Below are 16,100 nucleotides of genomic sequence, written 5' to 3'. Positions count from 1 at the left end.
TTTTTAAATGTTTTAACAAATTCCTGATACATGATGTAAAATAACTTGGCTTCCTTGGTGCTCAAGTCCTTTTAGAGCCCCTAATAACTTGTGTCTACACTGTCTTATGCATCACCTTCAATTTTGCCTTAGCAGCTTAAATAAATAAATTAATATAACTGGAAGTCATTCTAGCAAAAAAAGTGGTAACCATAAGAGAATTGGACTCAAGCTACAATTAAACATTAAATGGAAAATTATGTGGGTGAAGAAAGAGCTGCCTGCCACAATGCAATAAAAGAAAGCTGTGTTTTGAGCAGCTGAAGTAGCGGGGAGGAAGGAGCTGTCAAGCTAACGTTTTGCAACTGTTCATGAGTGCTGGTTGTGCCATGCAATACTCATTCCTCATTTTTTACAGAGGGTTTCTGTTTTCCTGACCTTTTTTTCTTTCACAGTTTTTTTCTTTACAAGAATCTATAGACTGCTATCACCAGGGGAAAAAAAAAAAAAAGTTGAAGGCAAAATATTTGTTACCACTTTACCGATCCTGTTATATTTTTAATGCACTGTAAAAGCTACCCACTAGAGGTGAATCTGACAAAAAAAATACCGGTTTGTGCATTTAAAAGTTGTGCGACTTCAGAACTGTTTATTTTTGAGCAACTACAGGTAATTTATCACTCTGGGGATCTTAACATTATTATTTTGAAAGGCAGACTTACACTCTGTTTTGGGAGGGGGGTGGGGCAGAGGGGAAGGAAGAAGAACCCCCTCAAAAGGAAACAAGCTACTGTCCAAAATTACTTACCCACCTTCCATAATTTTTCTATTAAAATTTTGATGTCTGATCCCGAAATGTTCAACAGAACTGCAGTATTAAGGCCAGAAAACAGATTTAGAAAGGCAACGGCAATTCAGCTGAACGACATGATCATTACTGGCCACCACTGTAATACCATTGTACTTTTTCTTCATATTTGTTTTCATAGAAGAGACTAGAGCATGCCCCATCCAGCCTTTAAGTTTACCTTGAATATTAAGGTTAGTCAGAAATAGCATGGAAAACAACAAAAAAAACCCCGAATCCATCAATAATTTCATAATCTCTCCAAAACTAGTTCTTAATTCTTGGAACACACTGGTGTAAAATAGAGGAATATCATCATATTATTATGTTTTCCTTTTAGTTGAATTAAAAACCCCCACAAATATACAAATACTGTTTGATTATTTTTATGGTTTATCTATTTAATGTATGAACATTAAAATATTTAAGCCAATTTCTCTATTAATGATTAAAGAAGTTAAGAAAATGGAGTGCAAATAGGTTTAATGTAAAATAGTCCAGATATTTGGCTTTTATCTAATGATTACTCTGATGATGTACAAAACCTAAGAATATGGCAACTGCAATTTATATGGATGTCTTCAATCTTAAAAGAGTTCAAACTACCATAATCGAGCTCTAGCCTCTATAAAGGCTTTTGTTGAGGAGACATTTACATAAAAAGAAGTATCAGTGCATTACTGTTTTAGATGAAATGGGCAGTTTTCTCATATGGTGTGTCCACTTCAACAGTACGAAGCAAGCAGACTGCTTCACAACTGCAGCAAAGATTCACAAATTATTCCTGCGTTCTTATAATCAAATGACAAAGCTAAGTATACATTCTTGAATGACCAAAAGAAGCAATCTGCCTGATTACAGTGATTGTAAAATATAAAGTCACCTTTAAATCAAATGAAACCAGGAATTTTCGAGAGTTTCCGTAACATTTGAAATGATGACTTGCATTAACAGAAGCAAAGACTAAAGCATAACGAGAGGAAAAAACAGAGCTAAATACCTTTGTCTATGACTGGGCAGATCACCACACCTACTTGGCCATCGGGAGTTAAGCACTTCTAATGTCCACTGTAATTATTGTTATCCCTCTCCCTGCCTGCAGTTCCACCCCAAATTAAAGCTCTAACTGATATAAAAGAGAGAACATGTTTGTTTAAAAGTAGAAGTTACAGCAACTCGACTCCGTTCTGGCTCCACATTAAAGAAGAAGTCTGTTCAAGCTCCCTGTACTGTTATTCTAACAGCTCTCTGTATTGTTCCTGCACTTGAAGGATCATTTCTCCTTCTGTTATTTTTCCCTCCTATAGCAGATATATTCTACTAGAACTCTAATAATGACCCATACTGAAATTCATCACTGCAGCAAGGAGAACTGTTCCTGGAAATGGATTTTGACTGCCTTATCCTCGCTACTGACTCCAACCAAAACAAGCAGGAAAAGCCGTCTCAACCCATTAGTGGAAAAACTTACAGATTTAGGAGGAAAAAAACCCTAGTAAGGCTTCTGTTGAAAACTGGATTTTTCAAAATGTAAATTTAAGGAAACAAATGTGAGTCAAAGATACCAATTTAAGATTATGTATTTCATTTTGATAAACGTTACATTGAGGTACCATGCTGAAAGCATGAAAACTAATGCAGAGAAACCGGGAGTTCAGAGGGACTACGAAAATAAGAAGGGGCCTTTACAAGTGCCAGAGTTAGTGGAAAAAGAAAAATATTTCCATGAGTCATTAATCTACTTATCAGAAAGTACACTATCATACCTGAGATTCGTTTTTTTGCTTTGGGAAATTCACCTTTTACAAAAGAGATCAAAACTTTTGTTGATTGATACAAGAAGATTTAAAAGCAGGGAGCACTTTCAACTCTTTATCTAGGTATCTAAGGCTGTTCCACAGGGGAAGCACTGCAACTGGGTGCTAAACAATCTGCTCGTATCATTAGAAAGGATTTTGGAATACACAGATAAATTTCTAACATAAACTTCTCCTAACATTTCTGCTATAAATGATGCAGAGAATAAGACATTCACATAAGACACAACTTCACTTAGGATAAAATTCTTGGTGATAAAATAGTTTTTCTATTTTTCAAATAAAAGATCATCATAAATTATGACATTCACAAATGCCCTAAGAGTTATTACGACAATTTTAGAACATTTATCAGTATAAAAGCACTTACCATAGCCTGAAAAATCCAGCCAAGATAGGAAAGAAATTATAAAGAATATTAATAATTTGTCAGATTTGTTGCAACAAAAAAGAAATATAAAATTATATTTATTTCAATCAGTGTCAGAAAGAGTCTAGCACTCAATTACAGCAATATTATTTCAATTTTTCTGAAACAGCCATATAAGTAAACATATAAAAAGATAATTTATTATGTATTAGATCTTACAAGGACTTGAGAATTAAGTTACTGATTTAAATGAGATGGTTTGGAGTCGATCTATTATAAGTTCAGAGCTCACAGGTGACTGCTTGAAATGCACATACCTTCAAACACAAATAATGTCTCATAGAAGATGACCTACACTAAGTCTGAAATAAGTTCCTCTTAAATTAAAAAAAAAAATTACCAGCTGAAGATCTACAACTGCAGAATTGAATTGTTATATAATTTACTATTTTAAAGAACATTTAGTTAAGTGCTATACTCTAAGTCCATAATGATTAAATTCCGGAATAAATTTCAGTTTTAAAACTCTGCAACTTAAACTTCTAAAGGTAGAATTCATTCAGGAAAAGTTATCCTTCAACAACTGGACATTAAAGTAGTAATCATAACATGGTAATCATAAACATATTAGAATAATAAAATAAAAGTTTTATTCCACCATTCAAAATGTGATTTTTTTTTTTTATTTGATAAATATTATGTTTTTCAAAGTTAATAGTTAATATTTAGATTTTGATGTCTTAACTTGTTCAGAGCTATGCCTATCTGTAAACAGTTCCAACAGTTATGAATAAAACAAAGCGCTATTTACTATGCATGAAAGCATCATAAGGCAGCTGTCAACTGTACTCATGTATAATACAACTTAAAGTGAAATGTCTACTATAAAAAGATGGTTTCAGTGAATACAGGCTCTACTATGTCATGAATTGCAATTTTTCATTAATTTCAGAACAAATTATATTCTAAAATGGTTGCTGTGCTTTCTGTTTGTGACCCTTCAGATAGTATGGTATATCGCTGTAAAGGAACTGAACAGAGTACCTAAGAATATGTTGAGCAATAATTTCACAAAGATTGATCTTTTAAAGATATCTATAGTAATAATTTACTTTGGCTGACTCCTTATAAATTTCCTTACAATGAGAAATTGGTTTGTAGGCTCACCACCACCCAGAGAGTAAGTATGTATTTTATCAAATTATGAATTCTGTGTGTCAGTAAAAGAAAAACAGAAATGTGAATGGCCCTTGAAATTCTTCAGAGCAGAGAGATTCTACTTAATCTTGTTTAGACTAGAAGTCAGAATAAATCTCAAAGGAACTGCAATTCTGTTCATCTTTCTGAAATTGATTTGCCTAGATTATTATTTTCTACAATAACTGTTAAAATAACATACCTCATCTTGTATCAAAAGTATGCATAAATCTTTAAAACATTCATACTGAAACAGAGTTGCTTTTTAAAAGGAACTTTCTTCCTCTCACAGTATTGTAATAAATCAAGTCAATCAGTATCCCAAGCACTCAATAACAGCTGTCTTCATAAACTAATTCAACACGAAAATGAATAGTTGATTGTACAAAACGCACATTACTTGATTAACAAGTAATATCTAAATATTTGATGAGATACCCAGACTTATCTAGTGCATTGTAACAACTGCATCATTGACTTTTACTGGCCTCAACCCATTGTCTCAAGATACCTTTTTTCCATGAAACAGTTGTTGACAAACTATCACTCACATGCACAATAGTAATTACACGAAAGTCCTAGACAACTGACAAATGAATCAACAGTTTGATAGCATCAGAAGTTACTTACCACATCTCGAACAATGGGAAAAGATTTCTTTCTACGCAGGTCTGGCATACTATCAATTCCATACAGCCCACGGCCAGCACTGTAGGTGAAAAATCAAAGAACAAAATAAAAACCTGGAGCTTACAAGTTTGCATCCTTAAGAATGCATTATAATTATATATATATATGAAAATAAAATACTTAAAATATCTATATTTATAATTAAAATAAAAATTAGCAGTTATCAGCTAAAGAAGTTAAGTGTTCCAATTCTTAGGAAAAAATAATGAGAGTGTTCTCGGTGTGGCTGTTTTTTTCTCCTAACATTCACCCAAAGCAAAGAGCAGCTGAAAGACCGTTTAATACCTCCTAAAGTTGTTTACCATGGATTTAGACGTTTTAACAGCAGCTTTCCATCAAAAGGACTTGTATATCTGATAGCTGAGATGGAGCTCAACATTGTACAGGATATCATTGCTGTCATAAACTTGGAGCCACTTCGAAGAATGAAAAGCTGACACACCAACAGGATTTAAAAGAATACACACTGATCCAGGAACAACCTGCCTTATCATCCCTGACTCTTCAGAAAAGGTAACAAAGGTATTATGCTCCTGAACTTTTTCCACAGTAGATGTTGGAAGATTGCTATATACCTTGCCAAATCTAATTCAGAGATACTCTGAGATTCTCAGAGAAGCTAGGATACCGTATTTTTCCAGACCCAACATTTTCCCCTCCATGCTCCTCGTTCAGCACTTCTCTGAAATACCCTTTTTAGTTGTTCTATTTCTATCTCTGTGTATAAAAGTACATGTCACAGCAAAGAGTTTATCATCTGAAAGCCCTGGCTTTCTTTATATGCATCACAATTATTGGGTGAAAAGTGATTCAACTGAAATTAGTGACAGAATTTTCACTTGCTTTGAAGGGTCCGTACTGTTCCAAACACTCCTTTGCTGACTTGCGAATTATAACCCCCCACCAACAGTAGAGTTGACAAATTCTATATTTATTTAAGCCAAGACTCTGGCTGATGATTCCTGTTGGATATAGATGTTACAGAGTTCCATAGTTGCAGCTAGATCCAAAAGGAATTATAAATCATACACCTCAGCTGTTACAATTTGCAGCCTAGCATATTGATATAAACTGAAATCAGTGCTGGGCTATGCTAATATACCAGACTGTAGGCAGTTCGGGGACAGACTCTATATCTCCAGTGCCAATATCTGCAAGATGAATCAACACAAGCCAACAGAACCCATCAATCAGAACTATAAATAAAGAGAGGTGAAATACATTAATAGAATCATTAAGGTTGGAAAAGACCTTTTAGATCATCAAGTCCAACTGTATACCCTTCAGAATCACCTACACATTCTTTTAATCTTGTAATACAACATACCTGCAAAGACCTTGATAAAGATCTTCCAGTGTGTACACTGATATACACAAGATTCAATGCCCAAAATGGATGGGTTTAACAAAGTCAAGAATCTTTCTCCACAACTTTAAATCGAATTGAGATTAAATTCTAAAAGCCCCATGCCCAACTCTCCCAACACCAACAACCATTTAGACTTCAAAGATCCTTCCTGTCTTAATAACTCAATATTCTTTTTCATGTGATGCTAAATTTAGATGATGAAAATGCTATTTTTTCCCTAATGAATTATAACTATTAAAGTTTTTTCCAGAAATTGTATAATTTTCCCCATTTGTTAAAAAAAAATAAAATAAATCACATTTCATTAACATTTTGCAAAGCAAAAATTAGTTTCACATAGCCAGAAGGAGTAAAGCTGGTAGGAAAGCAAATTTTATTTCCTAATAAAGTTCTCCTAGGAGAACTTCTGAGCTTCTCAAGCACTGATGTTCTTCAGGGAAACCCTGTTCAACAACAAATTTTCACCCTTTCCCTTGCAAAGAAAATAATAGATATATTTTAACTCATGACATGTCTCAGAAATGAAGCATTACTTTCATCCTTAAGTTGTATATTGTTATTTAAAAAAAAACAACAGACATTTGATGTTAGATTAAATTGCCTGATTCTGAGAGATGACAAACCTCCTCAAACCCTTCACAATGGGACTTGGTCTTTTGGCACTGTGCAGGACCGAGTCACAGATCACACTCAGAATGAAGTGAAGAATAAGGGTATAAATTGATTCAAAATACTGCTTTCTTAAGATACTACAGCAAAGACAATGCAGGATCTTTAGAAGCTGACTAAGGTGAAAATGCTTTTGGGTGCTCTTTCTCTGTGATGTTTTCAAGTTTTGAGGTGCTTTATTGTTAACAGATAAGGTCTTGCAGAAAGTTTCTTAAGTTTATGTCATTAATTGGCATCGCACTTATGGGGTGTATTGTGGGCAATATAATAATAAAATATCTGGAATACAGATAATTTCCTATTATAGGGGCTTAATTAAAATTTTTTTAAGGGATGTGAGTTGCTATTAAGCTACTAGTTCCCAAAGCAGAAACTTGAAATAAACATGAGCTTTATATACTCCCCAGAATGTATATAACATTTAGCTACAAGACAAGGCCCAAGTTCTTCTTTATTGTATTAGCACCTATTAGTTCAGAGACAATTTTGTATTCTGCAAAAATTGAAAGTAATTTTTGAGCTTTAGGAAAAGTTTGCAGTTTCATTTAGATCCATGTTGACCAAATCTAATTAAAGATATAAAAACAGTATATGGGAAGAATTCATTCCTTGTTCTAGGCTCTGAAACCCCCCTGATGTACAAAAGGAATTATTTCCAAGACTTTGAAAAACGAAAGCTTAACCTGAAGTCTCTAAAAGAGATAGATTGGTAAATTTCTCAATACTAACAAATATGTACAGTACATACTACAACAGTATGAGGTATTCTTCTTGTTGAAAATCCTTTAACCAGAAAAGAATTCAGCATGTTCTTTCATAATAGCCCTATTCTAAATGGTTGATATTACTGCTAATACTTCTGTACAAGTACTTAAGTTTTAACATGAATGTAGTCATAGTCATTAAAAAAAAAAAAAAAAAAGTAGTCAACAAAGCAGCTAAGTTTGAAATTACTGTTTAAAATCTTTTGGTTGATAGAAGGTCATTTGTTTACCAATGCAGTAAGGAATGGAGAACTACAAGCTGACTTCATATCAATGGCATTAAGGTGGATCAATAAATTCTGAGCTATTCACAGCACTGGATAAAAGATACATTAACAGCTGTGACTGACTCAGTAAAAAATTCCTGTACAGAATACAGGCCAGTTGGTCCAAAGGAAATTTGTAGGCAAAAGGACAAAATAATGTATAAAAGACATAAACTTGTCACATGAGAATCATTAATTATTCTTCTTATTGCAAAGAATTTGAAAGGAATGGTACAAATATTCCTACACTTACTGGAACTTTCCAGGTTTGGTGAACTGGCGTTTCTTATCTTTTGCCCATTAGGACATTTTTCTCTGTACTCAAATGAGAACTTAGTGCATGTATCATACACTGTGCCTGAAATTGATAACTGCCCATATCATGAACAAGCTGCCTAAGGCAGCAGCAAGAAGTTTATGCCTAAAACTGATCCATTCTGCTTCACAGTCTTGAGCAAAGCTTGAGTGGACCCATTTTCCGTGACTCTAGATATAGCACAGAATACACTGATGTGTTATGTTCACACAGATAATCAGATAAGCTGTCACCCTACACAATCAATTGGCTTCACTTCATCTCCACCAGTGACTAGACAACAGAAAACTCATTATTCTAGAGTTTTACTAAGTCAGGACTGATCTACTGGGGAATGATTTTTAAATTTCTTTACAAATAAACTGGGAGCTGGTAAAATCGTTAACTCAAAATGTCACCCAAAATCCAATAGGATATGGAGGTGAGAAAAGCATAAATACATTTTCAGTGCAAGGAGATTGCAGGTCTGGTGCAATTTTCCAGAGAAAATTGGATCTGACTTTTGGTGTCACATGATATTTTAACATAATTTGGATTGCACCTGTCTGTACTTATGAAGAACAATTCTTCATAGAGATTACCAAATATTTAGGTTGTCAGTAGGATGCTGAAGAAAGTTAAAGTCACATGAATAGCTTTAAAGCATTATAATAAACGATTTCCACTTAGTCACAGCAGCAACAATAATACCTTATTTAGTCTGATCCTGCTAGTGTTCATCAGGCCCACACTGTTCACTCAAATTATTCTTTCTTCTTTATTACAGACAAAAATACGACTTGAAAGCTATAATCAAAACATTCAGAATGAACTCTGATGAAAAACTCTATCTTCCACTAAAATCTGAACTTTTTCTAGACTGGCAGTTTAGTGTAGTAGTTCAGATGCAACTCCCAACAGTAAAATATATAACAATTTCTGTTCTGTAACCGGTAGGTAGTCTGTATGGCGAGGAACGTGACAGATGATCTATATGTATGCACATATATATATACACACACGCGCGCGCGTACATATAATTTTTTTGCAGATGCAGAATTGATCAGCTATGTTTTCCTTTCAGCCCATTTAAGCAGACTGTTCCTCTACTAAACTATTCAAAACCCTCGGCGAGGTACTCTGCTGTATACTTGATATATTTAGCTGTCCAAAAACTTCCAACCTTTTTCCTTCCAATTCAGTCCTCAGTTTCAGAGGACTGAATTACAAATTGAGAGCTATGGCACTGCACGTATTCACTAGCGATTCTTAGAAAATCACAGTTTAAGTTATAGTAACATTACAAATATTCAACAAATACAGTTTTATAAGAGGTATCAATTTTATGTCACAAAACCTGTATTTGATCAAAGTAAATCATTGCAAAAACATTGGTATTTTTGTCATTAAAAATGAAACATCTCACTATTTAATATAAAGAGGTTTTTACTTTTTCTTCTTTTTTTCATTCCTAGGCATAAAGATTTTGGAAAGAATCACAGCCACTCTTTAAGGTCTGTGTAAATGAGTTCCTCTCCAGATGAAAATAATCACAAAAATGAAAAGGTGAAGTTTCACTGTTTTGTTTTTTAAATCATTCAGTATTGAAGATACATTTTAGGTTACTGGGATACTTCATTGTCTTTAAGTTCCTAGGATTACATAATATTTCAGATTAGATTAGTCTGTTTTACAGCCTAATTAAGTTTATTTAGTTAAATGTGATAAAACGCCTAGACAGCTTATAATGCTGGTCTGATATCATGAAAATTGAGATTAATTTTTTTGAGAATTGAGCTGGGGGTGAGGAAGGGAAGAAGAAATGTATCACTGCTGTATATTATAATCACAAAATGTAGCCAGTGGCATTTGTAAAAACAAAAATGGAGCCATGTAATTTAATGAAAATAATTCTGAGACAGCCACACTGTCTGAAGACCCACAAATCCACACTTGGGTAGCAATACATACTTTTTGCTGGAGTGGAAAACTAGAATTCGAGGTCTACAATTGTATATGAATACTGGGAGAAAATAGTCACATTAGAGAAGTACAGGACTGGATTTACAGCTTTTCCTGTTCCTCACTATATTAAAATGCCATCAAAGAAATAGCTCTGAAAATGAAAGTTGGATTAAAGGAGTCTTAATATGACCTAAAAATACTATATTAAGAAATGAAAAATAAAAAATAAAAAATGAGCAAAATCTCTCCATAGGAAAAAAAACCAGTTATCCTAGCCAATTCAAGAAGCTGTCAGAAAATTTTGGGGTAGACTAGGCTACACTAAAAGACTGTATGCATTCCAATTTTGACAGACTGTGTGCTCAAATGAGTATGTATATTATTGTCATGGAAATTTTGAAATTATGTTTGTGAGTCATATTTCTGTAGTAAAGATTTGAATTAATCACACTCAGGATATACTGATGGATGCTCAGGTTCTGACTGAGGCAGAAAACCAGACTTTGTGACTATAGGTTTGAGCCTCTCTCTGCCTTCCAATCACCGATCTGTTCAATGTTCATTCCCAGGTGCAAGCCAAAGAGGACTAACAGATATTCCAAACTGTGCTAACAGGCCTCGGGGACCATCTCAGCTTTTGGAGAAAACAAAATCGCTTGCAGAGAAGTTCTTACTTCATTTCTTTCTCCTGTCATGCTTCTTGTCACATTACAGGGAGCTGATGCTAGGTAACTAAAATGACTTTAAGTTAGCTTCAGGCAATTTGGCCTCAAAGTGCCACCATTTCAACTTGTAAACTTTTTTCCTTTATATTTTTTCAACATTTTGAAACACAAAAAACCCCACCAAAACCAATCCAAAACTAACCCATGCAAAACCCTCTAAACACTAAAATTATTTCCTAAGGCCCAAACTAAAAAAATGTTATTAAACCCCAAGCATTAGCACAACTGCATTAAAACTACTTTTGCTGATATTCTTGACCATTACACCAGAGCAAATAAGTAGTAACACTGATGAAGACAGAGTATTCACAGTGCTGCAAAAATTGTCTAGAAGGAAAACCTCATCTCAATTTTTATAGGGAAGAGAAAAATCCAAACATCCTTCTCAAAATTAACACTCCCTTAGCAGAACTGCTGCAATACCATAAAACCAAGGATTCATTTTGAATTCCCTCTACCATCCTTGAAGCCTATGTAAATGGTTTCCTTAGTATCAACATGGCCATAATGAAAAGGCATCAACAAGGGAAAGAAAAAAAAAACAATTTGCATAAAGCTTGTGAGAATTTATAAGGTTGGGATAGGAAGTCCTACAAGACAAATTAATTTGCAAAAACAGAAGACCTTCCTAGACCCAGATGAGGTAATAACACGCTAAGCTTAGTTTACCTTTGACAATATGCATCCCTGTGTTTGTCATTAACATAGGATCATAGCATCTAATCAAAATAATAATATAAACCTACTGGAGCAGAAAAGATAAAACAAATTAAAAGCAATACTAAAACATCAGTGCCAACCTAATGAAGGTGGTGAGACTGTATCTTAACAAAAAAAAAAAATCCCCAAAACCTTAATTTCTCTTTTAATTCCAGATATTTATGTAGCTGTGAACTTTCAGCATGCTGTATCATCATGGAATCATGGCCAAACAGCTTTACAATATTTCCATCTCTGATATTAATTAATAATTTCTGCAGACATGGTATCACATGGATTTAGGAACACATAACTAACTGTTCCCAGCCTACACATGTTTGAGTCTAGGTAGCATTCAACTAAAACTTCTTCAATAACATCCAAGACAATTTATTTCTGCACCAGAAAGTCTTTGATAAGACAGTTAAACATAAAACAAGGAGAGTTAAGCCAAAATGAAAAGTGCAGAGAAGACTTAGAATCTGGGAGGCTGCAAGTTCCTTATCGGTGTGGATGACACCTAAAGCACACTTCAGCTGGAAGTTAAGGGGATGGGTGAAATGGGAAAAGTCGAGAAATCAGCAAGAGGCAGTAGACTTGAAACATGAGAAACAAGAACAAATTCTTGAAAATAAAGAGCACAGCTTTAACTGACCTGGTAGTAGACAGTAGGTGGGTGAAAAGAGTCTTGAACCTCTCAGAGCAAATCTAGACACATCATTCTTGACTTGTAAAATTTCAAACAAGGATTCTTGAAAAAGTAAGCAAGAAGTAAGCAGTTCTACTAACTTCAAGTTATGGCTGAAGTTTGACAGATATAGCAGGAGAGAGGAGTCTAGCTCAAACCAGTTGGGCAATTTGGATATTTTTTTTAAAAGCACTGTCTTCAGGATTTACATCTAATTCTTCTAACGCATCAAGTCCATATTGACACATTTTTTTCCACAGAAAATTCCCAAATTGCCTGTTGGCTATATTAAAATCCTCAAAGGCATCCCTCTAGTTTTCTTTGTAGAGTTCCCTCTAGTTAAAAGAGAAAAAAAATGGTAACCCTTTCATATCTTAGCTGAAAGGGTAAAGCACTTACCTAGAGTACAGGAGAGTTTATTTCAAACTTTAGAAGCATTATCACGTTCCAAACACTATCCTAACTCTTACCCTACCAATTTAGGAGATAAAGTGTTTCTCCCATACCTTCTTCTGATGCACCTGCACCATTCTGTAAGAAAGCAAAAAGTATGCATAGAGTGTTTATGCATTTCCTTTCTATGTTCACATAAACAGTCTTTGGTGCAGGGTTTTGCTATTAGAATTTTCTTTTCAAGAACATGAAGATCAAGGTAGACTGCAACTTCTAGATACATCTACAGATATCAGCAAAAGCATGAAAGCAACAAAATAACATTTCTAAGGTTGTGCAAAGTGGATGTACATAGACTAAGAGATAAACTCAGAAACTCACATTCTGAAGGCTTTTTGTTATTCAGGAGCAGTTCCATCAGCAGTGAATAAAACTCATCTTGTGTATAAGGCATTCTTATGCCACAAAGAGCTACTTCTGACAAGCAACGTCCATAAAATCACTCTCATCTATTATTCTGCTCTATAACACAAAATATGACTAAAATTGAGGCTCTTACTGGACTTCTATTACTGATCACTAAGGAGCAGCATATAGAAAGGAAAAAAAATCCACATTCAAGAATAGCTAACAGTCTTCTAGGAGAAAAAAATTTATATCTGGACTGAAAAAATGGAAGGCCAAACATGAATACCATATAGAGGTATATTTGTGTTTATCTGTAGAAGCATTACCAAGAAGGAGAAAAAAAAACACAAAACCACACCAAACTTGTAACACCTAGTCTTTATCTTGAAATACAAATAACACATTTATTAAAAACTTTGCTGAAACAAAGAGATTTTTCAAGTATCAGAGATATGTTGACTGGGGGGAGTCTGAAGCCAGGTTAAGACTAGTTATTGGTTAATATTTCAACTGCAAACAACTAGGAATAAATTACTATCTGAATGCATTCCCTCACTTCACTAATACTGACTGAATATACACCCTGTAGAGAAATAAGGCAATTGTGGAAAACCTCTAGACATGGTTTGGTGTCCAGAGTGTTTCTAGTTAGCTATGTTCTAAAAATCTCTTGATCTTGTTTGTACTCGGCACCCACAAGTTTAATAGTAATTCTGGGTTAGTGTGCTTCAAAACCCACTTCCAATTGTCTTTTGATTACCAGTAGGTATTTTAACAGATCGGCTTATAAATGATAGAGGAAGAAACCACAAGACAAGACGTTTCCAATTGCTTTCATCGTAAAGGGGTACCCTTCTCTGTAAGAATCTAGTGAAATAATAATAAATCCTGTTTTCCACATGAGAAATTTATGTGTTCCTTATGGTAATAGTTGACTGGAATCCAAGGAATTATCTGAAGCAGTTGCTTTACCTGCAGGACACTGAGGCTTGTATTGCTTAGTAGTCAGTGTTCTGTGTTTTGACATGAATGAACGTGTTGTCAAATTTTCTCTTTCAAGAAGGAAAACTATACTCTTGTCTCTTACTTCTCCACTACCTTATGTGGTCCCTGGAGCACCATTAATTGCTCTCCCTGCATTCCTGATGCGATTAAGCTTAGTTACAGGCACAACAATTCTCAACAAGAAAAAAACCCAAAAACCAAACAACCAGCAAAACAACCAGTAAGCCAAATCACCCAACCCCTCACTAAAACCTCAAATCTATGCTTGAATTTTTTTCTTTTTGAGGGAAAGAATATTTCTTTCCACAACTGCAGCACTGCTTCTATTTTTCAGAACTGTTCTCCAGTTTTACTCCACAAAGTTTATATGAATTGTCACTTTATGAGGGACTTCTGAACTTTTCATCAATCTTCGAATTCATCTGGGTCCAACAGCTGCTTCTGCGTAATTTGGGATAAACAGTGACTCTTTCTTTCTTTTTGAAGCCTAAAAAGCAACAGGGAGAAAAGCAGCTTTGGCAAGGGTTTGCCTGGAGCAGGTAGAGGTGGCCTTGCAGTGGCTTGAGATGTCAGGATTGTTGGAGGGGTGGGATTCAATGGAAGAGAATGACAACAACAGCAAAGACCACATTTTTAAACTGTGGAGGACCTAATAGTATGACAGGCTGGAACGAAGGAGGCTGGAGCAGATGTGAACCTGTGCATCTATGTTTTGGGTTTGGTGGGAAGAGACAGAGGGAAAGTGCATAAGCAAGGTAACATGCTAAAGAAGGGCTACATCAGAAATTCTGATCAGTGCCGCTTAGGGTGAAGACTGGTAGTCTGTGGATACAGGCACATATAGAAGGAGAACGGTAATAGCCATTGGACTCCTGCATATATTGGGAGGGGAAGCAATTGGGGCAGTCGGTAGGCAAGTCATTTCCATGTTACTCCTGGTAGTAGAGCAGGAATATCATTTTATATTCTTTAAAATGTTGTTAATTAGGTTTTGTCCCTGTAACCCTCACTATAAATATTTAGTTAGAAGCACTACAGGAAAGAAACAACAGAACTAATTAAACCAAAAAATCATTTCAAGTACACAGAACAAACTAAAAGATAACAGCACAAGAGGGGATTGGTGCACAATAAGGTGCACAATATCCAATAGAGACATGGAAAGGCTGACCCATCAAACTCTCCTATTTCACAGACAGATAAAAAATAAATGTACACCTGCCTAGGAAGATACATTTCAGTTTTAAGTGGAGAGTAAGAGAATCCCCTGGGAGATCCAGTGGGAAAATACAGTTCCACTAATACATATGTGCGCTGAAAACACACGTCAATTTATTCTTGGAGAACTGCATATTTAGTACTTTTTCTTGCATCTTTACTGAAACAGCCCTGACTTTGGGAATATGAACTAGAAATTCTCCTATGCACAGATTTTCTGTACAAGAACAAATTCAGTCCTTCTAATAACATTTAAGAAGACCATAAGTACGCAAAGATTGTTGGCTATCAGCTGGAAGTAAAGATTAATACACTGATCTGGATTGGGAGATCAGATTTGTTGAAAAAAGGGAGAATAGCTACATTACCAAAACTAACAAACTGGGCAATGCTGTATTGACAGTGAAATATTAGTCTCTGCATATAGTCTTTGGAACATTAAACACTATAGCCAGAGACAAACTGTTATTTAGGTTTCATTAAATTTACATTATTTCATATAAATTTACAATTAATTTACATTAAACTCTCTACTCCCCTCCCTACCTCCAATAATAACTCAACAACATCTTGACATAGATGATGAAGTTGAAGGCACACAAGTTATCATTCAAGGGAAGAAGGAAAACCTGTAATGTTGGTTATTTTTTGTGTGCTTCTGAAGATATTCTGCATAACAATCATCTATTTGAATTTGTCACAGAATTCAAGAAAAATACATTTGTTTTACCATTGA

At 34.7% G+C, this 16,100-nt stretch overlaps 1 protein-coding gene across 2 annotated transcripts in view; it reads right to left on the bottom strand.

Annotated features, from left to right (window-relative positions):
- The window catches only part of UNC13C (unc-13 homolog C), a 178,470-nt gene that overhangs the window by 136,765 nt on the left and 25,605 nt on the right, over positions 1 to 16,100 (bottom strand). For both annotated transcript variants that reach the window (XM_027800121.2, XM_027800123.2), the window contains exon 4: positions 4,841 to 4,919. In XM_027800121.2, the coding sequence (XP_027655922.2) occupies positions 4,841 to 4,919 (79 nt within the window). The remainder of the gene's footprint in view (positions 1 to 4,840; positions 4,920 to 16,100) is intronic.

This window comes from Falco cherrug, chromosome 7 (assembly GCF_023634085.1).
Source record: "Falco cherrug isolate bFalChe1 chromosome 7, bFalChe1.pri, whole genome shotgun sequence".
Lineage (NCBI taxonomy): Eukaryota > Metazoa > Chordata > Aves > Falconiformes > Falconidae > Falco > Falco cherrug.
The sequence above is the reverse complement of the archived record's forward strand: the minus strand, read 5'-3'. Positions and strand labels throughout refer to the sequence as shown.